The sequence below is a fragment of the Periplaneta americana genome, chromosome 17, assembly GCF_040183065.1.
Source record: "Periplaneta americana isolate PAMFEO1 chromosome 17, P.americana_PAMFEO1_priV1, whole genome shotgun sequence".
Classification (NCBI taxonomy): domain Eukaryota; kingdom Metazoa; phylum Arthropoda; class Insecta; order Blattodea; family Blattidae; genus Periplaneta; species Periplaneta americana.
In genome coordinates this window covers 50,729,079-50,752,749 of record NC_091133.1, presented here as the reverse complement: position 1 = coordinate 50,752,749, position 23,671 = coordinate 50,729,079, and the positions used below count along the sequence as shown (strand labels likewise).

Below are 23,671 nucleotides of genomic sequence, written 5' to 3'. Positions count from 1 at the left end.
AGTGACATCAATAAGGCATCACTCATGAGGCAACTAAGCCAGAAGATAATGTGGTAGGTTTGCCAGTTCCTTTCTCCTTCTATCCCCGACTGACTAGTAACATATGACACTAATCAGACTACAGATAAATAAAAACAATTTTTCCTCCTCTGACACATATCGTATTAACGTATATTAAATATTATTTCAAACTTTTAACTTTTACTCCTTCAAAATTTTCCCAAATTTCTTTAATCGATTTGGCGTAAATGGAGAGTATTGGCCTTCAGATTCGGAAATTCATATAATATTATGCCCTGGATCTAGCGTGGGAAAGTTGTGTGTTTCGTAATGTGAACAGATAACACAGGCTCAAGTGACGTCAAGGTTAGAACATTAGTATACAACTGATGCAGTCATTGCAATGCTATTTAATTCGTAACAATGGAGTGCACATTACAACAGCGAATTATCATTTATATGTACCGCGTGTGTAAAATATTACGCTTAATTTTTCATGCGAGAAGAATTATTTATCTCTTTCATTGCAATGGTTATGTGAAACAAATCATAACCATAATAATGGCATAGTAATTCTACTCATACTCAGCAATAGGTTACAAAATAATAACAATAATAATATTGATCCTTGTACAAGGGGTATGCTTGCATGAAGAGAAATCAGACGTAACTTTGTTCACACCCGGTAGATTACGAAGAAATTGTACAAAAACATTCATGCAACATTTGCAGCAGTAGGCAGTTCCAGCATTTAGGGGAAATCAGGCAGATATGGGCACTCGGATAATATGGGCACTTTTAAGGTAATGCCCATGTTACCATATTTGAAGGGTTCAGAGCCATAATGGGCCAAGCGCCATTTATTAAAAACGGAGAAAGCAAATGTTAAAGTTAAGTGAATACCATAGTTTAATGAAGATTGGTATATCATTTAGTTTTAATGTGTATACTTTATATTACTTGCTATATGCTTCCATTGAATTTTGGCAATAACTTCATTTTAACCTTTGTTTTCTACGGTTTTAGTAAATGGCGCTTGGCCCGCTATGGTTCTGAAGTATTCAATTCTTCGTGAGTTACGAAGCAGCAGGTAATATATTGGTAAACTTGAACTAATTTGGGGAACCATAGTGCGAATGGTGTTGACGCTGCTGGACACACTTTGAAGCATAGAAAAAGTAGTGCTGTTGTTGATTTTTACATGTTTTACTTAAGTAAAGACAGCCGCAAATGTGTGAGTAGTACCGAAAAACTTTACAGGCGGGAATGGTAGATTTAAACAGAGCAATAACCGATATGAGGGGGTTCTGAAGCACGTACTTGCTGGGCAGACTAGTCATTTATTGAAATAATACACTAAGGCAAATATGGGCACTGTTATTCAGGGTATTATGGGCACAAACATTGAATGCTATTTTTTAAATCGTTCATTCATATTTTACTATAGAATGAAATTTTAAGAGGTAAATGTTATTTATATAATTGAAATTTACTCATATACTTTTAATTATATAATTCTAAATCATTGCTAAATACTAAGTCCTACTTATTCTAACTTTTCATTCTAATTTTTAAAAATTAACATTCGATTATTTTGTAACTTCCTTCCAATACCAGGACAGTCGTATAATAATTGTTTATGTTCATTGCTATAATTTTATTGATTATAATACAAATTATATACAAAATTTAGTTTATAGAAATGGAATGTTATCTTACACAAAAGCTAGAATATTTTTCTTTGTTTTCATTTGTTTTTCTGAAGTTATCAAAAGAGTGGCAACAAGAGCCAATAAATTTAGAAAATCAGCAACTTGAAAACACTTGAATATGAACGCATTTTCTTCAACAAATGCTTCTTGCATTTATCCAGTATATAGAGGAAATTTTATACTGAGCAGAATGGAGAAAAGTGAGTACAGTGTGAAGGATCATGCGCTTTCTGGTACAATGAAGAATGTGTTGAGATGGAAAGTGATTCATTTTTCTGTGATGACTTCACGAAATATTTTTAGAACATTATTTTGTCTTCTTTTGCTTTTGTTCTTAGTCTTTCAGGGGTTTAGACCATTTGAAATAACATTTGTCACTAGTTAAAGTATTTTTCATAGTCTTTCTTCCTCATTGAATGTGTTATATAAATTTTAATGTAGTCTCAGTATTTACTTAAATATTCGTTTTTTTTCCATTTGCTCAGTGCTCTGTTACTTCACCAATAACTTCATTCTATGAATGGTTAGTGTAGGAAGCATTAAATACATGTATTTTGTATTAAATATATGCTTGAAAATTTAAAATGCATTTAATTCCTTTACTGCCTATATTACCAATGTGCCCATATTACCCTTATAATGCAGATAATATGGGCATATGTGCATGCGTAAAAAGCATATATGCGACATAAAAGAATAATTTTAGCGTTTGAATGGGTTACATATTTTAAAATAGATATACTGTACTCTAAAATGTTTTAGGTTTTTAAGCTGTTATCATTACTCAAGTGCAAGATATAGAGTAAAATGTCTTATGGTGCCCATATTTGCCTAACTTCCCCTATTGTTTGTTTCCGTTTAATCAACTATCCGAAGACAGGTCTGAACCTCGCAAGTGATACCAAGAAGGCATCACTTATGAGGCAACTTGGTAGGAGATAATGAGGTAGGATGGCCAGTTCCTTTCTCCCTCCATTACATACATTGCATGACAAATGTCAGTGCATTTTGAATTGACTGATCAAGGTCAAATAATGGACTGCATTTGCCACGGGTGTTTATCCCATTGCTGAAACATTCTCCTCAACTAAAGCCAGCTGGGACAGCCGGGATTACTAATTCTGCTACTATACTATAGATTACTATAGATGTTTGTTATTGTAGGTTTAATTTGTAATTCAGTAAATACAAAAATATTCTTTGTTCTTAACTTCTATGATAAAATGTCTAGCTTTCATTAATCAGGTAATCTTGTCGTCCTTTTTTTTTATTGTAATTGTAATTGTAAATTTAATGTTAATTGTAACTTTATTGTTCATATTGTAGTTGTAATCCCCTGGTAGAGGGGCAGAGAAGGCCTGACGGCCTCATCTCCACCAGGTTAAATAAATAAATACTAAATACTAAATAAATAAAACTGTAAAAATAGTTCTAATATTTTAGAACTTTAGGTTTTTTTACTTGCTGTTTAAAACTTACTTAAAAGTATCTAGGCCTATCCTGAAAAGTACTTTTGGTGAAGACTTAAATAATCTAGCTTAACAATACATATTAATGACTCTTTCAGGTTTATAATGTATAAATTAAACTTTTGGCTTTTAAAAATGTAAATATTATGACAGGTAAATACAAAATTACAACAAAAAAATGCATTACCACTGCTTTAAATGGCACTGTCTTGTGAGGAAGCGTCATATTTTCTTCTGTATAGCAGTTTATCACTTGTTTATTATATGATAAACATTCTTGACCTTTCGCCCTGATCCATATATACTCAAACATGTTGTGCTTGAACTTGCAGTTCTATTTCCATAATCTGTTTTGTTTCATACATTACGGTATTATTTATTTAAATCACAGACTTATCTCTAATTCCTTGTTATCTAGTCAATTAAAAAAATGGAAGATATCACTATCACTACTAATCCTTCCTATGACTAACTTCGAATTAAAGGCAACATTATTGAAGAAAATATACAACTATATCGCACTGGACGGGAGAAAAAAGTGTCGAGCGTGCTCCAAAACTAACTCATTTCTTCCCGCCTTACGAAGCAGAAACTAATTTCTTCAGTGGACACGTCTGACTTCATTCCAGAGAATTCCTACAACGTTTCATATTTAGTTGACTTATATAACTCCATCTACAAAATTCGAATTTGGTTCTGAACGGCATGAACCGATATCAAAAGCTATCTACTATAAGTTTTGCTTTATTGATCCATAATTGCTCTCTGTAATCTTTAAATTGCACTACTTTCGAAATACCGTATTTTATACGGAGAGACAAACACGCAGAATAATGAAATGTTGTATGCAGTCGTTAGGCACACAAATACAGAGTGACCGAGCTAAAGATATAGCGTGTAATGAGAGAACAAGTACATTATAATTTTGAAAATGTAAAGCATAATAGATAGAAAATCTCTCCGAGATTTGTTGTCACACTTTTCGTGGCACTCGTTTGGTTTAAGATGGAGTTCGAATTCGTAAGCACGCAAACGGAGACACTTGTGAAGATTGTTGAACGAGGAACTTACCATTTTCATACTGGTCTATCTAATTGAATTACCTAGGTTTGTAGTGAATGACTGACGCAGCTGATCCACAGTCTCTTCGGACACATGCTTTTTAAGATGTTTTCCTTGTTTATGAAATCAAGCTTCCAGTCTCTCATAGTTCTATCCCACTCGTAAATGGATTTGCGTGTGGGAGGATAAACATTTCTTTTGTTCACGCCGTTGAACACGTGTAACTGATTAAATCCGCAAACCAGAGCACGCACTGCACTTTATGCTGTAGCGTCCACATCTCGACTGATGAGGAAATGACTGATGCATAACCTGCTTCATTACTTTTCTGTACTTATGCTGCAAGTGATGCATTTTTTCTATCAGTTCTTTGCATTACAAAATTATAGTGTAAAATTCTCGCATTGTACGCTGTCATTTATGTATACCTTTAGATCGATCATCCTGTTTATTATTAAGTAATTAATGCTAACCTAAAAACAAAAAATAACAAAATTAAAGAGAGTCGAAAGTTTTGTTCCGAGATTAAAGTGAAACAGAACTCTTGCCACACAATGTAGCCTAAGAATTAACATCTTATACAAATTAGGATGATATAAACATAACGAATTGTAATATTTGTCTCCCAGCTGAATTTCATTGAAAATAATTACGTCCTCCATGTGTAGTACTTACATGTGAGAAAAGGAAGACACTGAATTCATTCAAAAATATTTTACAAATTTATAGCTAAGCAAAATGCAGAGAAGCTCAGTCCATTATTAGATATATTTACCTGCATGACTTTGAGCTCTTTCATGTATGAAAGAGTATCTTCGACTTCGTCCAGGATGAATCCCTCCATTGATTTCTTCCCGAAGCCAAAATCTCTTAAGTGTCTTAAAGTGAATCTTCTCTGTTCTACCCAGAAAGGACCATCAGAGAAGAATACACCTAAAAGGATAATCGATAGCAATAGTTTACTATTGATAAATATTTATAGAAGAGTAAAAGATAAGTCTAAAACATGCAGCGTTACTTATCAACAAATATATTTCTAAACTTTTCCGTGATACGATCCAAGAAACCAAAAGTTCATGCTAAGGCAGCATTGAATTTATTCTAAGCTGTACATATTCAATTATCTTTCTGTTGGTAAAAACATGGGAAAATGTGTTGCTAGCTGATATCCTTTAATATAAAACATACAGCAACGGAAAATGATTTTCATAAATATGTGTGATCAAAATGTTCCTGATTGTAACATACTTCTTAAAAGTGAACAATACTCGTACTCGTAAATTAAACAGGGAATGAATAAAATATACGCATTATCATTGACATGTAATAAAATAAGAACAAATTGCCACATTACAAAATTTAACCTTAATCTGAAGACCATTTACATTAACAGCTTCTTCGGGAGGTAAGTAAAGCTGTGAGTTCCGTGTAGTAGATTTAGGGTACGTGAAAGAACACGTCACTGATAGAGGACTCCATGACAAACTTATCGATTATTTCTCGACCATGGTGAATTTGGATGTTGAAATAACTCTGAAAGCGTTATTAAATAAAACACTATTACTATATAATAGGCCGCTTCAGAAGAACATCTAGTGGTCGATATGACAGGTTACACTGTAATTGTAAACTAAAAAACACAAATGAGATACTTTCAGTTAATAACAGTTGAATAGTCCAAACTTTCCAATTCTGATATGAGACCACCTACACGCGAATAGGGAACGAAAACTTCTATGTTTCAGTCTGCTTATTTGCTAAAAGGGAGACAAAATATTTTAACAGCCATTAGTTCTCTATATCCAGCAGTAAATAAATAGATATGTCGAAGCCAGCAATATTAACTCCCTCGTCCATTACACTAGAAGGTGCATGGCCTTCGATCTATCTGGCCACCAAGTCATATCTTGGAACTGACAAAAGAAAGCACGTGTAATAAGAGAGACAACCAAGGCATTTTCGCACCAAGGTGTCGTCACAGGCGCCCCAACACTATTAATGAAGAGAGAATACAGATTTCTCTCGCGTTTCACGTGACCTCCACGTCCGATCAAACCGCGCATATAAGGACAGATCTGAGCTCCTCACTTCCACACCCGTTTGTGGTACCTAAGAGGTTACGTCCATTTTCGGCTTTTCCCCTTCAACATTTTCTAGAGCTCCTTCAGTGAAGCAGAGTAACCCAGAGTGATGAAAGTGGCCAAAGGCTTGGAGCTCACATACTCAGTTTCTAACAGCTCCGAACTCCCTTTGCAAGGACGCGTTTTCGCGTACCTTTTAAATTTCTCCTCCTATTTCCACTCTTTCAATTCAATTCCTTACTTATATTTCAGTCACTTACGCGTCATTCTGCTAATCTCAATTCTCTAATATTTTACCGCCGTATCATACCTGAATTTGATTCCCCAGCTTGAACCGAAGGTTTTCCTTTCCCTCTATGGTCTAAAAATCACATTGAGCCCTCCATATCAGAAACCTTGTTTTAGCGGTCGAAAAATGGTCGGCTAGGCATGTTGAGCTCTCGGTCGAGAGAACTAAGATCGAACTCGGAATCCGTCTTTCTGAAGTCCTCTTGCTCCTACATCATACCTTGAAGACAAGCGTATTTCTCTCCTACCTAAATAAGTACTTCCGTAATCCTCTCTTCCCGTAACTTGTAATTTAAATATGTATTGTATTGATTAAGGATGGTTGAGTAGAAGAGAAGGCCTTATGGCCTTAACTCTGCCAGCGAAAATAAAACATTATTATTATTATTATTATTATTATTATTATTATTATTATTATTATCTTCAGTCCCATCATAAGGTTGTCTCACAACCCTCCCCTCATCTATATATCCAATTTACACTTCAGCAATCGTGTTTCCTCCCTCCCGATAGCCTCTGGAATACTTCCAACATCTTTAATAAACCAAAAAGTTTATTTAAGAACAGTTTCCTCTTTCTTTATCTCGTATCACACCAACCCCCTAAGGCCCCGGTCCTCTTCTCCGTGACCCCATTTTCCCCTCTATCCATCTCGTTGCTAAAGGAACTGAAAGACAAGGCAAGACGTCACTTATAAATGAAAAATATTCAACACATTCATCTGCATAAGAAAGAGTTTCATATCCTCTGCTGTAAGCCTTACCGCGCTAATCAATCAATTAGCCTATTTAGTACCTTCTAACAACGGGATCTGGAATAGATAAACTGGCAGATGCTATTGGACAGATAATGTTAAATAAAATTGGCTTGGGTCAATATTTCTCAGAGAATATTATTTCCTGCAAAGTTTCATTTTTCCATCCAATCACAAAATCTGGGAAATTCAAAATCGTCATTAAATGGAGTAATATACATAAATTAATTATTTATCGATATGATCTCGGATCTTACCAAGCTTCTTGCCGAAGGATCTCGCCTTGAAGAAATCCGAATTCGGTCTGACTTGAAACTCCTCTCTTCGCAGAACTTCCAGCACTTCTTTGGGACCGCAGATCGCCACCACAGTCCTATGGCCGAAGAAGAGTCCCACTACGGACCCGTACTTTCGGCGCCATTCTCCTGCCATGGTCACGTGCACTAGCTTCCTGGGCAGGAAGAGAGTAGATCCCAATATGGGCAGATATGGAGGACCTGCAGCATGTGATTTTCCTTATATAAACTTAATATAAGTATAGGTCAGGAATTCTTAACCTTTCTGCCCAAAACTCAAAGTGAATCAGGCGATCAACTTGCACGACCTACGAGTCTATTTTGAGTATAAACAGCGCTAATACAAGGCTCTCACAAATGACCTTTCCGGTTTCTAACATAAGTAACTTAAGTTTAATATAGCTCAGATTTTTTTTGAATTCATACCAATAGAAAGCAGCGGCGGATTCTCAGGGGAGGCAAGAGAGGCCGTGCCTCCCCTAATATTTTACCAGAACACAATATGGCAGTAATAATTCCATCTGAATTAAGATCACAGACAAGTTACAGCAAATGAACATTTTTCCTTTTATATTAATTTTACTATTTACTACGACTAAGATGTGAGTTACGTAAAGTCGACCGCATTCAGTTGGTGATGCCCGCTCCTATACTGTAGATAGCACAAATAATTCTAACTGAAAAATAACAGACAGCTCTGTAACCTGTATAGTCGACATCTAGCAGCCTGCAGTCTATGCGAGAGCCGGAGAGATGAGTCGGCTACATCACTCTACTCCCCGGTAACCATGACAACAGCAGTTCAACCAATAAGACAGCTGGTTAGAGGAGTGTTTAAACTTGACTAGAAAGTGCGAGGGGAGCTGAACTTGGAGACGTCCTACCCACCGCCGACAACTGTACTGCTTATAGTTACCGCTGGTTTCGGCTGTATTGGGAAGCTCTCTCTTTCTCTCTTCTTGGTTTTAGAAAATTGAGTTACGTGTTGTTAGTTTTCTCTCCTTGCGTGTAAGTTTTCATGTTGTTAGATTTTTCTCTTGTTTGCGGGTGTTCCTGCTATTTTATTCTTTTGTGCTACGGGATGTATTTATTTATAAACTACAGTATTTTAAATATATCGAGAGTTTAGAAACAATACAGATTTGTCTCTAGCTTCTTCCAGTAGCAGTTGTTCAGTATGTTGTGACCTAATTGATCGGTTTGCGAAGAAAGAGGATCGTCGAGTTAATTTGCTGTAAAATTAGACTACGGTATGTAATAGTAATGAGCAAATCCCGGATTCTTGGGTTCGAATCAATTTTGTTGCTGTCTCGTTACTCTCGAAATATTGCTTTTCTTATTCGTTTTATGTAGCAAAGAGTAACATTCTTAAATTCAATATGACCTAAAAAGACCTAATTCGTAGGTTAGGACTTAAAGTGTCCTAAAGAGAGACAATCTTTACCAAGCCGTTATAATATATTAACAGTATGTTGTTTATTTTTTTCCCCCCATAAAATCATATAAATTCCTAAACATAAGATTTCAAATCCTAAAACATAAATTGGAAAACCTAATTTTAGTTTCTTAAATTCTGCGCTTGGTAATGAGGTAAGTCACAGGCCTTATATTTTTATATTCTCATCAGCCACGTCTTGGCCTCCTCAACTTTCAAACCCACCGTCCGCTACTGATAGAAAGAGAAACTCAGAAAGTTTTGTTTTAGTACATCACATATGGTAAGATTGCTGTGTAATAATGTTCGTTCATTGTTGAGAATTATTATTATTATTATTATTATTATTATTATTATTATTATTATTATTATTATTATTATTATTATTATTGTCCAATGGCAAGGCCCTTAACTTGCCGTTATTCGCCCAGACTCTACGAGTGTGCTCATAGATGTCGTTACTTCGGAGAAGCATAGACCACTTAGTTCGTCAGAGACTATCCAGAATGCATTACAGGCGGAGAATCCACTTTACACTCGTAATGAATTATGATAATGGAGAATTGTTGGGATCTTACAGGGGAAAAGGAAATTTCTGTGTTGTTGCCTTGACCACGGACTTGTCCAACACGTTATTAATTCAAGGTGAATCAACAGGTATTTGAACCCGGACTCTCTGCTTGTAAGTTTAGTGGGTTATAGGAGCCACGGTGTCGAGTGATTGTTATTAATATTATTTTTACTATTATTGTTATTGTTGTACTGAATATCGAATCATTGAAGGTCGCGTTTAGATGGCTGGTGGTTCTCTGCTGCAAAAGAAGTAACAATGATCCGTGTCCGTCTCACAGCCCAACCATACACCGTCAGAAAAATAGTTAAATATTTGGCTGATACCACTAGTACAGCTAAGCAGAAGCTGTTTTTTTTTATTTCATTTAATTTATTACATTCCATAGTTTTTACATTAGCATTGCAGCTTTAAGATGTGAAACAAGTCAAGAGTTACACAATTTTTTAGCGAGGTGAGGTGACATTTTCTTACGGTTGGGAAAAACCTCTGAAAAAACTAACTAGGTAACCAGCCCAAGTGTGAATCTAAACCAAGTCGGCAGACAAACGAGTCTACCGACTAAGCTACGCTGGTGGCTCTACAAAAAAAATACGTACAATACATTGTTAACAGATTAATTCGATTTAAAGCGGATGCAATCCATCAGTTGAGCTATACAAAAATGTAGCAGTTTAATTCAATTTGCAAGCATAAATAATTCATCAATTGAGTTATACATTATCGAATCTATTGTGTTTCCTTACCTGGCGGGAAGTCTTTCGGCTTCATTGTCATCCAGTGATACACCAAAAGAAGGATTACACATCCCAAAATCAGTGTGACTGCCATGTTGCTTTGTTTGTATTCAGGTCACTGGAAAACAAAGTGTTCCGTTATTAATAGTAGGCTCTATGCATGTTTTGCTATGGACTCTCGATGTTACTAACTACAGTCCCATGCTCTGACACTTATTGCAACATATTAATATTTTACCGTTACATTTTTATACACCGTGTCCACACTAAGATTATACAGAAATAATATATTGTAATTTCATAACCTTATATTATAGTTCCTTAAGATAAAGCTCAATCAATAGAAAACCTCTCCAAGATTTCGTTTCATACCTTTTCCATGGCCATTGTTGTGTGCAGTGTTTTGTTTCAAGTTTATTGTTGCATGGCCATTGTTGTGTGAAATGTTTCGCTTCAAGCTTTTTGTTGTATGAATGAAAATTTGCATGTATCAGTCTAGTTACTTGTCAATGGAGATATGTACGGTAGAGCAAAAAGTTCAATGCGTGCTCTGGTTTACAGAATAGAATTCTGTTACGCGTGTTCCGCGGCGCACATGGAGGGAATGGAATGTGGACCCAACTGTTGTTCCTACACGGAAATCCATTTACGAGTGGGATGGAACTCTACGAAATAATGGAAGCTTGATTACAAATACAGGGAAACATTCTATAAAGCATGTGGCCGAAATGATTGTTGATCAGGTTACCCCGATGGACGGAAATGCAAAGGATTCAAGATTTCCTTCATTAATAAACAGATGATACTGGTCTGTACAATGAGTATGTGTAGGCTATATTAAGCAGTACATGACATCAGAAATATTGGAAAAATTGAAACTGTAAAAAACATCACCTAACGAATTATGGGTAGAAATTATTTCACATTTTAATGTCAACAATATGTCAATCCAATTTTCTTAAAATATTGTAGTTTCTTCTCTCTTTACCTGAAACTAATGCTCCTGATGAACGAGTATTTTCTTGTATTAATGACTTGTGGACAAGTAATAGGAACGCATTTTCAGTACAAACTTTGAAAGTTATGTTGTTTAACAATGAAATTTAATCACACCTGTGTCAACTTCTACAAAGTGCTGTGTAATTAAAAGGACGTATTAAAGAAGACCACTGTGAAGTAAGGGTTAGCATGCCTGATCGTGAAACGAGCGCTTCCGAGTTCAAACCGAGGTAGGGACAAGTTGGTTGATGCTTTTCCGGGGTTTCTCCCCCTCCCCCAACCTATTAAGAGCAAATGCTGGGTAACTTTCGGCGCTGGACTCTGGACTCATTTCGCCGGCATTATCACCTTCACCTCACTCAGACGCTAGATAACCATCAAAATTGATAAAGTGTCATAAAATAACCAACTAAAAAAAAGGAAGTTCGTTCATCGGCAAAATGTCAAAGACGGCTTGACGTAATGCGGTGCATAATTGTCATCATGTTACGTAAGTTGTTTACACAGTCTTTGCTTCTATATTTAAAAAAATGAGGATAATTTTAGTAATTTTGTATCAACAAAAGCCACCCTAAATAAGGGTTCAATAGATCGGCCTACTATTCCCAATGAACAATGATTAAAAATAATTATGTGACAATTTCAAAGAAAAAAACATTAAGATAAATAATAAGAAAACATAGGAAATCATTTACAATAAAAGTTTCTTAGATACAAATGATTATTAATTATAGCTAAGGATGATTTTAACACGTGAGATCCTATGGCATCAATCGTTGCATCAGAAATTTTAAATTGTTTAAGTTGATTTAAAGTTTCTCGTGAGATCGTGCCACGGGTACCGAACATGAGCCCAGAAACTGTCCAATGTGTGATGTGGTATTGTGCTCCAAGATGTTGAAAACAAGGCTCATATATGACTTGTTTTTCACGACACTCCGCTTGCGGCTGTTGTTCATGCATCTCGAAACGGATTGTGGGATCAAAAATGACACCCTTATCCTTCTGCTGATCAATAATGATGATATCAGCACGTCTAGTAGAGCCATCAGAAGAAACGCAACCAACCTCCTCATAAACCTCATAGGAAGCATTCTGACAGATTGAAGATGCGATGAGAGAACGAACCGTATCATGTCTGTTGATTCGGAGCAATTCTCCATGATGGCAGAAACCCAAAACGTGAGGAAGCGTTTCTTGCTCGTCGCATCTTCTGCTACGGGTTGAGTCAAGAGTTCTACCAGGAAGAGTACGTACAGGTATTGTATTGCAGTTCATCTTAATGGCTTGCGTCCACTGACTGCTCGAAAGTCCCTTTTTGGTTGAGATCCACGAATTACCTCTTTTCCAATGAGAATAGAAAACAACTCCCAAACTTTTGCTATTCAATCTGCTCCATTGATAAAAAGAATTTTCACGCAATGCTTACTAAGTCTTTCTTACTTTAAAAAATGTACATTTTCCGTCCCGTTTTGTTATTTTAAAAATCTGGTCACCTTATTTTTCATTATTTATAATTATCACTTCAAACAAATTCTGTTGATCTGTACTTCCGTTATGATCTGTAATTTGTCACGTCAAGCGATGCTGTATGTGTCATTTTTATCCTGTTGAATTGTACCTCTGTTACTTTAACTTCAACCTATCACACACTGTTCTTTTTTCTGTTAAATTGTACATCTGCAATTGCCACTTCAGACTAGAATATTAAGCCATTTTTGTTCTGTTGAACTGCACCTACGTTTGTTGTGATCTGTAATTGCTAATTAAGCCGATAGCATATTTGTCATTTTTGTTCTGTTGAACTGCACCTCTATTATAATATGTAATTACCACCACTTCAAACAATGGCATACTTGTCACTTTTGTTCTATTATAGTGTTGCAGTAATTGTTACTTCAAACGATGACCGGGTTTCGAATATCTCTGTCTAAAAAGCACGCGTGAAAACTCAGCGCATACCATGATTCCCGAGCTATCTGAGGGCCTTAGTTTCTGAACAGCGACCATTTTCCGTGTCAAAGGGTGTACTTTTACAGCACGTATAAATAACTATGTCTTTGGCAGAGGGTTCCTGATAATATTCGTCGACCATTTCTCTCTCAGATTGAATCTATACGCTCAATGATCTCTGCAGTGCAAAATGTCGTTAAATAAACTACTACTACTACTACTACTACTACTATTACTACTACTACTACTACTACTACTACTACTACTACTTTCTTTGGGCAGTAACTGAATCAGCCTAGAATCGAGAACAATTAAAAACAAATGTGTATACATGTAAAGTGGTGGAATTTTTCTCCTCTAATAACTATTGTTACCATAACAGATACATTATGTAGGACCAAAAAATTAATCTTTACGTAAATATTAATGTAATTGCACCTACCTGAACTACCAATTCATTCACGACTGGATGCGTGGACACACTGAATGTACCTATCGTGTCTGTTAAGATTAATGCTGTAGCAGTATGAAGCAAGTTACGCAAACATTCGCCTTCGGTAGTCTTCACAACTCTGTGAGGCTTTGTACATATAACACAATTATTATGGCAGTTATATCAGCACTTGGACATTATCTTATATGACCTTGGCAGATCACAAAAACTGCCACATCATTCGAGTGCGCTAAAGGCGCACCTGCACGGTTCAACTTTTCTTTCAACTTTTGCGCATTCAAGTAATGCATGCAAAAGTGCTGGAAACACATTCAATTGAGCATGCCTTTTTGGACTAAAAATTATATGTACCTATCGTGTCTGTTAGACTAATGCTGTAGCAGTATGAAGCAAGTTACGCAAACATTCGCCTTCGGTAGTCTTCACAACTCTGTGAAGCTTTGTACATATAACACAATTATTATGGCAGTTATATCAGCACTTGGACATTATCTTATATGACCTTGGCAGATCACAAAAACTGCCACATCATTCGAGTGCGCTAAAGGCGCACCTGCACGGTTCAACTTTTCTTTCAACTTTTGCGCATTCAAGTAATGCATGCAAAAGTGCTGGAAACACATTCAATTGAGCATGCCTTTTTGGACTAAAAATTATATGTACCTATCTTGTCTGTTAGACTAATGCTGTAGCAGTATGAAGCAAGTTACGCAAACATTCGCCTTCGGTAGTCTTCACAACTCTGTGAGGCTTTGTATATAATACACAATTATCATTGCAGTTACATCAGCACTTTGACATTATCTTATATGATCTTGGCAGATCACAAAAACTGCCACATCATTCGAGTGCGCTAAAGGTGCATCTGCACGGTTCAACTTTTCTTTCAACTTTTACGCATTTAAGTAATGCATGCAATAGTGCTGAAAACGCATTCAGTTGAGCATGCCTTTTTGGACTAAAAATTACACGCATGCGGGAATTGAAAGTTACCCATCGCCGATGGGTATTTTGTGCGTTTTTCGTTCAACATTACCATGTAGCAAGCAGTTTATTGTTCTACGTGACCATTGTCCTAGGTGGCCATGAGCAAACTGAAAATTGTTTTGTTTCCTTGAACACTTCTAGAATTAAAGTAAAAATATAAATACAGGCCTTTCCGTGAAAGAATTCCTGACACTGATTAAAAATATCATAGTACCGGTGAATAATAATTGGACGGTGATTACCAAATAGTGATCTCAGCGCCAAAAACCTGTTTCGAGATATTGGCCATTGAAATAAATCTGTTTTTTTTATATATAAATCATTTTATGCAAGAAGTATTATAACATTCATACTATTACATAAAATATCACAAATAATACCAAAAAAGGCTAACCGATTTTTAATAAGAGACCAGCAGTTGAATTAATATTTCAAAATAAAATAAATAAATGAATTTTATGCAATAAACGAATTTTTGCTTATAAATAGCAGCAAAATTAAAATATCGCATTCTTCATTTTTTCCGAGATAAATTAGCCTGCCATCAACAGATTTGTGCAAATGTCTCATTTTTTCTAATTGTCGGTTGGTCTATTATTGCGAAACTCCGTCCAAATAGGCCTACATGAAAAAAAATACTATAGACTAGGTCTAAACCCCTGATATTGTGTATTAAACGCAATGTGCACGATACAAAATATAACACAACCGAAACGTTTTATATAAATATAGGCCCTACTATGAAAGAATTAGACTACAGACACTCGTTAAGGATATCATAATGATAATTTGAGGTAGATCTAGGCTTTTTGTTTAATTTTTTGTATTTGAAACAAACGTCATTAAATAACATCATATTTTAATTTATTGCAATGAGGTTATTAGTATGCATCCAGTGTACCGACATATGAAATATTATCGTGATTTCTCTCGTGCTCAGTGCTTTTCTTATGGAGAGAAAGTGGTGGATCTCTGTGTAGAATATATTATAGTGGAAGTGAGATGATTACTCGCCTATAGCCTACATGGAAATTTTGTTATTTTTAACCTCGTCTTCGTCCAACTTTAAAACTTTCGAAACGTAAGCGGAGTTCAAAGAAAATTGATGTTAAAACATAATAGAAGTGTTGGGTCGAATAACGGTCTATGTTACAATTTTTCAAAATCGAACTTTTAATGGAATAATGCTTTGAATAGTCTTACACAGCTGTCACAAAAATTGTTTTTTTTCAATATCTGTATCAGAGGCGCTTCTACATGAGTTACAACCATGAATTTCTTGATTGAAACAACGGTCTATGTTACTAGTCACTTCTAGCAAATCCAGTTGTTTACATCATATCGGGAGTTATTGCACGGGAGTTTGTTCACTTTACGAATACTGGGTATTTGAACTCTGTGCATCAGGTTTCGGTTGATGTATTACGTAAAATTGACGACTGAAAGACAGTGATGATTTATACGGTAGATATTGACCAGCTAAATAAAAATAAATAAAAATAAAAAAAGGATCCAGACAAATTAATATTAAAAGTGGAAAGATGTGTCACGAAAGTCGGTGAGAGATAGTGATCTTGAGTATACAACAAAGGAAGACGAAGTCGCAAGTCAGTGCGAAAGATCCCACAAGTAATAAAAGTTCCTGACTGTTATTTTTGCAGTATTTTATTAGTTGTGTTTTAATTTACACATTACCTAGTGTTAGTTGGTAGGTATATGTTGTGTTTTGCCACTATAGTTTATCTTAGAATTTTATCAAGGTATTTCGTATATCTCATTTTGTTATGATCACCTGAGTTCTCTTTGTTGCATCAGTGTCCTAATATTGTTACACTGCATCAAGTATTGCTTCTTGACAATTTTATTCTTGCTGAGTGCGAAAGTAACCGAGAACTACAGATCTCGGATTATATCTCTACCGGTCAGTGACCGTTAAATTTCAAGAGGCTCATCTTACAGCGTGGGCGTCAGCGTATTGAAAAGCATTACGTCGGCTTAGAGTGTAAACCTGCTAACCGCCAAAAAGAAATTTTTAAAAGGGAAGCAAAAATCTCTGAAACTTTACGACCAAATCTAAAGTAAAAGTACAAATGCCACCTGTACTTTGGATTAATGTATACTTAGTTTTTTGCTTCCCTTGTAAAATTTTCTTTTTGGCGATTAGCAGGTTTACACTCTAAGCCGACTTACAATTTTTCTCCCATTCCCTCACTTCCACACCTCAAATGTGACGTTGCACAGAGACAGAGATAAAATCCGAGATCTGTAACTGCAGTTGAGATCTGAAGAAATCGTTGTTTCGATTTCGAAGCGGCATACCGTTCTTCGAACGACAAGAATACATTGCGTTGTCTCTCAGCGTCGGAGTTGCGGGTGACAATCCGAGGGACTGTAAATGGAATTTATTGTGAACAGAGACGGTTTCGGCGCAGGTTTATACGGGATACTTCATTCTCCTGTCAGTATAGTACCATTTATCCACTACTCTTCATAACCATCATTATGTAATGTGTATAATCCAATTGAATAAGGACAACGTCGAAGACGGAAATGTGATCTACAGGTTGGAGTGGTTACTTCTAAGGGGACAAAGATCAGATGATGAACGAACAGAAGTACGGAGGAAAGGTGAGAATTCGGGCTCTTATGATAGAGAACCAAAACTTTATAAGTGAGCCTTTCACAACATCAAGTAGAATCTCTTTGAACATTTATACACAGGTTAACATTATAAAGAAAATGTGACTGCAGAAATGTAGCTGATAATACAAAAAGTCCGAAAAGAGAACGACTTTTCTCAACACTATGCTATGAAAATATTAAAATCTGACTCCATATGTTCAAGTCTTGAAATCGTAAATGAAATTTCTCTCGAATGAAACGACGACCGTTGAGACATAGGCCTACTACTTCTCTGTATTCAACATTGCAGTTAGCTTCTACCAAGAGTCGCTACTGAACGGAAGAACGCCAATGATTACAATTGAATTTCAAAATTAATAATCTGATAATAAAAATACAACAGAAGTTTTGCACATATATACAAACAATAATTTACATTTATTTATTGAAATATCTACTATTAAATGACAAGAAATATACATTCTAAGAATATGTTACACACACAAAAATAATCGTTTCCAAATTCCGAAAGAAACAATTGCAGTGTAGTAGATATTGGTGGCGGCATTTGTCTCCTGGTGCGTCTTTTCTATGGCTGAATTGGATCACAATGAACTCATCGACATACAACATACGTAACAATCTGTGCTTCTACATAACACAAGTCAGAACTCATAGAGATCTTGTAACCTGCTAATAACACACGCTGTGACACGCCATATTGATTTGGATATACTCTTGGCTACCTATTGCACAGTGTAATACTACACAGGTCATATTAACTACTCCTTTTTATAACAATCTCAGATTCTTTCTTTTCTATGCTAAAGTTAGTTTTATTAATCCATAACTAGTTACTTATAGCTCTGTTTCACATACACGTGTAGTATGATCATTTCCGAGCGTCTCATTTAACTCCAGCAATTATTTTCCTTTATAAACAATAGCCAATTAAAACCTTTGCTTAGTCGTCCGGATTAGCCTAGTGTAACGAACTCAATAAAGTAGGCGTCTCTCTCCCCCCCCCGGTCTTACCTATCTGCCCTGATGATGGACCCTGTAAGAACTGTAGTTCCAAAACGTTGGAAGTGTCAAGTTTCAGGACACTGTGTAATACCAAAAAAAGTTAATTTTGATAATTATTTTTCTCTCATGTCGAGTTTAATAAGTAAAATCGGAAATATCACAAAAATAATAGCTATAAAACTTGAAACTTTGGCACAAAATGTACAAGTCGTCATCATTATCATTATCATCATCGTCGTCTTCATCAGCATCATCAACTTCCTTGTTTTAGACAATGTGGTGTCTAAAGGTAATTTAAAAAAGATTGTCTTGATCCCTCCACTGATGACTTGGTCTTCATCGGCCGCTGTATCCTATTTGTCAATGTGCTAATGCTAATTTCGGAAGGCAAAATATATGTGTCCCTGAAGCGTTTCGCAAAAATACACGTTTCTTAACATTTTGTGAATTATATTTCTGTTTATAGCATAATGTCTTGAATTACCATATAAACGAATCATTTAGTATGCATTCAAATAAGGTACATTTCGGTTTTCTGGAGTGCACACAACTGGCATTGTTAATACTCCCGAAAGCAGGATACTGCATTTCACTTCATTTAAAATTTACTGTTGCAATAGATGTATGGAATTAATTTTGCACAAATTCCCAAAAACAGATGTTCGTGTATTTTAATCATTTATAATACAATAATTTTGTATTTACCAAAATTGGTATACAAAAGCAATATGTCAGTAGATATTAGTCGCTTATGATGAAATTCTAAGCATACCGGTATTTCCTCATTTCGTATTGACGAGTAGGCCCTACTGTCATTCAGGTAGATTTTTGTAACTCAGATTCTTTCTTTGGAAATTCATCAACGAATAAAGAGGTTTACAATTATTTAAGCAAAAATATTGTCTCTGCGAGTATAAACTAAAAGTAAAAATTACAAAGAATAATAATTTTGTACATCATAATTAATTTCCTTTAGTTAAAAACTTTGTTCCAATATGGATTCTACTGTTATATTGTTCCATATTTTTACGTAGGAAAACGTTATATTTTATTTTCAAATAGTTTAGTAGGCAAAAAAATATAAACCACGCCAGAATTTTGTTTTTTTTTTTTTTTTCAGGAAAGCTGCAAACATATTTCTTGAAATATTTTTCGCAGCATCACAATAATTTATTCTTTATACTTCATATAATGAGAAAATAAACATTGTAACCATAGACCATAGGGTCATCAGGCACGAAATTCTGATTTTGTACAACTTTCAATCAAGTGCTTTTAAGTTCATTGTAAGGACAAACCAAAAAAAAAAAAAAATGTATATCTACCTTTGAAGTAGGCTCCAATTCTGCTTATGAGGTAGACCTAAGTTAATAATGTAATGTAGAAAAGATAAAGAAACATTTTTTTTTTTTTTTACAATTCGCTATCCTCTTTTAATTAATACAAAATGTGCATAATGTAGACAGAGAAATACATACATAAAAATATCATATTATAAAATAATTATATTTCATTACCGATATAAATTTACTTTAAAGCCACTTTTCTGAGTTCACGTGACATGTCTAACTGTATCAAGAGTCTCTGACCCTGTAATAGACAAGTGAAAAGAATCAAAAAGAAAAAAAATCATAGATAATCAAAACTGTTCATTTTTTTAACATCATAACACTTTCATTCAAATTCTATAGCTTTCAAAGCCATTCTGGTTTCTCATTTGTACAGTTTTGGTACAGAATCTATCTAGTATAATTTCCCGGCACCACTTCTGAAGACATTGAAATAAAATATTAAGTAATGCGGAGGAACGCCGCGCACAAAATTACACAATTACTCCATATTTAAATTATACACAAGGTCAATTAGTATTGATTTCATATAAAACACAAACTGCAGTGAATACCTAGCAAGATACTTTTACCAACCCGTGAAATACAAAACAGAACAACTTTACTCTTTGACCCTATAAGTATGAGTTATTGATATCTTAACAAGAGTGCTCGTCCCATTAAGGACTACTATCTTATACAAGTACAGATCAGAGGTGTAGGGGGGCGAAACCCATATCCTCTTAGTGCTCTCATCCTGGAACATTGCACTACCTTCAAATTTGGCGTGGTGAACTTTCCCTGGAGCCTTCTCATTCTGGGACAATTTTCTTTCGCGTGCAGTTAATCTACGATACGAACCTCCCTGCTTTACTTCTTTTCCGAACAATTTCATGCTAAGAATTTTATGGCTCTTAAAATTATATATCATTCTCGGCCGACTTTAGACCCAAAAATGTTGGATTCATTGGCAAATATGGTACCCATAACATCAACGAGGACGATCTAACTATCGTCATTGAGGGATTAAAGAAGTAGCTCGTACATTGTTTATGGCTTACTTCGGATCTAGAGTCTAAATACCAAAAGCTTAGATCCTGTAGTCCTTTTATCTTTGAGTTCAAGTGAGAAAATACTATAACCTGTGATGGTAGGTTCTTTGTAGAATTTTTTATTATTATTATTATTATTATTATTATTATTATTATTATTATTATTATTATTATTATTATTATTATTATTATTCACAGACTTCTGTTTTCTCATACCTACATTTTCCTCATCTCGTGGATTAGTATAGTCTTTTTTTATATTCTCAGTGGACAAATATTAGGTGTTAGTGTTTCAGCTAACAGTTCTTAGTTTTAATATTAAAGATAATGTTACTATAAAGGGTTACATTACTTATTGCGGTGAAAATGTATGGAAAAATTCATATAAAATTAGAAAAATGTAGCTAATAAGAATAGAGAAATGAAAATGGAAAGTGACCAATTATTGTGATAGTGTTTGTCTATTATTTTGTCAATCTTTCAACTGTGCGCTGTTTTTGTCTGAATATGAGGTCCGGAAGAGATCGGCACAAGAGACAACGCTATACAACTTTTCGACCGCCTGAAATGGAAGTAGGAAGCCATGTATTAAGACTGCCTGATTAAAGCAACGATGTGGGATCCTAGGACAGGTAAGAGGAACGTGGGACGACCTACAATTCGTGTTTGTATACTTTTTTCGTCAAAACAGCTGGCAAACGGTGGACACGATTGGCCAGGATTACAACTGAGTATGAGAAGACTTGATAAGTCTCTAAGATCAGTGCAGTGTGTTTAATTGTGTAAATACTGTGAACCAGGTGATGACCATGCTCCTATGTGAAAGTAGGACCCCCGCGTTAGCACAAAACTACTTGCTAGGACTAGTTCACTTAGTGAGTACACTCAATGTTCACCCTGCAACAAAAGTAGGAGACCTTTTTCTTTATTGGATTCTGTAGGCTTATTTTAATTTATGACCCTGAGAAGCAGATACAAATGCACTTGACAAATAAATTGAAGATTTACTGTTTCGTAATGGGGACAATAGGAATTTACAGAGGTGATGGCGACATCGAAGTAACTGGGGAAAAAGAAGAAGGGAAAGAATAAAAAGTTCATTGCGTTATTTTTTTACTGTATTATAATATGCATTTGTTCAGGCTCTTTTAGTAATCTTAACCCTAAATGGGGCAGGGGCAATGGTGAACCCCGAGAGGGGAATGGTTGAGGGTTCGGGGTCGCCCTCAGGTACGCTCAGCAAGAACTCTTGCACGACTGAAGTGAAGAACAGGAAGACAACACTCCTGGCTAGCACCTCGCCCAAGCACACCCGCTTGCCCATGCCGAACGGGATCATCCATTCATCCTTGACGAACTTTCCGTCCGCATCCAGGAAGCGTTCCGGTCTGAACACCTCGGGGTCGCCCCAGTGCTCCTTGTCTTGGAAGAGACTGTACAGGTTCACCAGCACCATGGAGCCCTGTTGAAATAATGAACATTGTGACGTATGGGTTGAAATTCAAAGTGGAAAACAGCAACTGCTATAGGACAATAGTTACCGTTCTTCTGCTTTCGCCTGGATAAGCGGTCTACTCAAAAGGGATGAATTTGAAGTACAGTAGACTGTACTACTGTAGTCATTACAGAAGTGACTTCGAAAGAAAGTAATAGCGTAATCGGATCTATAGTGGTTGAATAAAAGTGAATAGTGAGAAAATTCACGTGCAGTAAGGCCACCAATAAACCAATAAGGATCAATTGTGCTATTTCTAGAATTAAATTTTAACGTGAACGAAATGGTCGGCAGTTTTCACCTGGAGCCCTGTGATGAGGAGACTAGTTCTCAGCGGAAGGCGTATTATCAGTATTCAAATCGATTTGAGTACTCCATGGAAATATATAGTGAGGATCACGTAAGTGTAGTTCCTAAAAGTTCCTTTTTGGCCGTCTCTTCAGTGTTGCCAACTGATACCAGTTATCACCAAAGAGGGAAAAATCACAATGCTACGTACTGAAAGTAATACAAGTAATAATAATAATAATAATAATAATAATAATAATAATAATAATAATAATAATAATAATATGGTATTAACAATAACAATGTCTTACTTATTTATCACATCTCGTCTTTATGTTGCGAGGTGTTTTCTAAATGGTTCAATAAATTGTGAAATAGTATATTTTCCTCCTGGACTTCTCGCATATTATGTTGGTAATTAAGATTAGTATGATCTAATATTAAAATTTATTTTGTGTGGCAAGACGAAATTCATTGCTTTAACTAAACAGTTTACGATTCACGAGACCTAACCTAAAAATGTAGTTTGATCACGTGAAATGATTAGTACAAATTCCGAAAACAGAACACACTTTAAAATGTATAGCTTACTTAAAAACTTACAAGCACTTTCTTTCTTGAAGAAGTCGCTACGATGCTATTTCCTCTCTTGGACATTTTAATAAAAATCTAAACACGAAAGAATTTCATTAAAATGATAAAATTTTTACGTGCATGTTTCATACGAAGTAGATCTATAAGCTATTTTTTATTTAATTGCACCTACCTGATTATAGAGTTGAATTGTAATCACAATGAAACAGAACTGAATTGCATATTGATATTAATATTAATACCGGTATTACTAATTAATTATTAATTTACAAGCGTAGGTACTTGCATTTTCATCAGTTTACTTTACTGCAAAGCGAAGTTATTGCTGCCAACATAACAGTTAGAAAATAACTGCCAGTTGTAGTATTTGTCAGTACCCGAAATTCGAAACGAAGTTTGTAAAAGAAAATTCAACCTGAGAGCTAGAAAATCACTATAATCCCTAGCATATGTAGTAATAGGGGAAAA

The 23,671-nt window shown here is 35.3% G+C and overlaps 2 protein-coding genes across 2 annotated transcripts in view; both read right to left on the bottom strand.

Annotated features, from left to right (window-relative positions):
- Positions 1–14,241, bottom strand: part of LOC138692740 (uncharacterized) — a 55,037-nt gene extending 40,796 nt beyond the window's left edge. Inside the window, exons 1-4 of the mRNA XM_069815933.1 lie at positions 13,800–14,241; positions 10,415–10,523; positions 7,624–7,863; positions 5,019–5,176 (exon numbers count right to left, since the gene is read on the bottom strand). Of these exons, the coding sequence (XP_069672034.1) occupies positions 5,019–5,176; positions 7,624–7,863; positions 10,415–10,499 (483 nt within the window). The 5' untranslated portion in view covers positions 10,500–10,523; positions 13,800–14,241. The remainder of the gene's footprint in view (positions 1–5,018; positions 5,177–7,623; positions 7,864–10,414; positions 10,524–13,799) is intronic.
- Positions 14,242–19,831: 5,590 nt separating this feature from the next.
- The window catches only part of LOC138692739 (uncharacterized), a 55,520-nt gene continuing 51,680 nt past the window's right edge, over positions 19,832–23,671 (bottom strand). Inside the window, exon 17 of the mRNA XM_069815932.1 lies at positions 19,832–22,288. Coding sequence (XP_069672033.1) covers positions 21,965–22,288 — 324 coding nt within the window. The 3' untranslated portion in view covers positions 19,832–21,964. The remainder of the gene's footprint in view (positions 22,289–23,671) is intronic.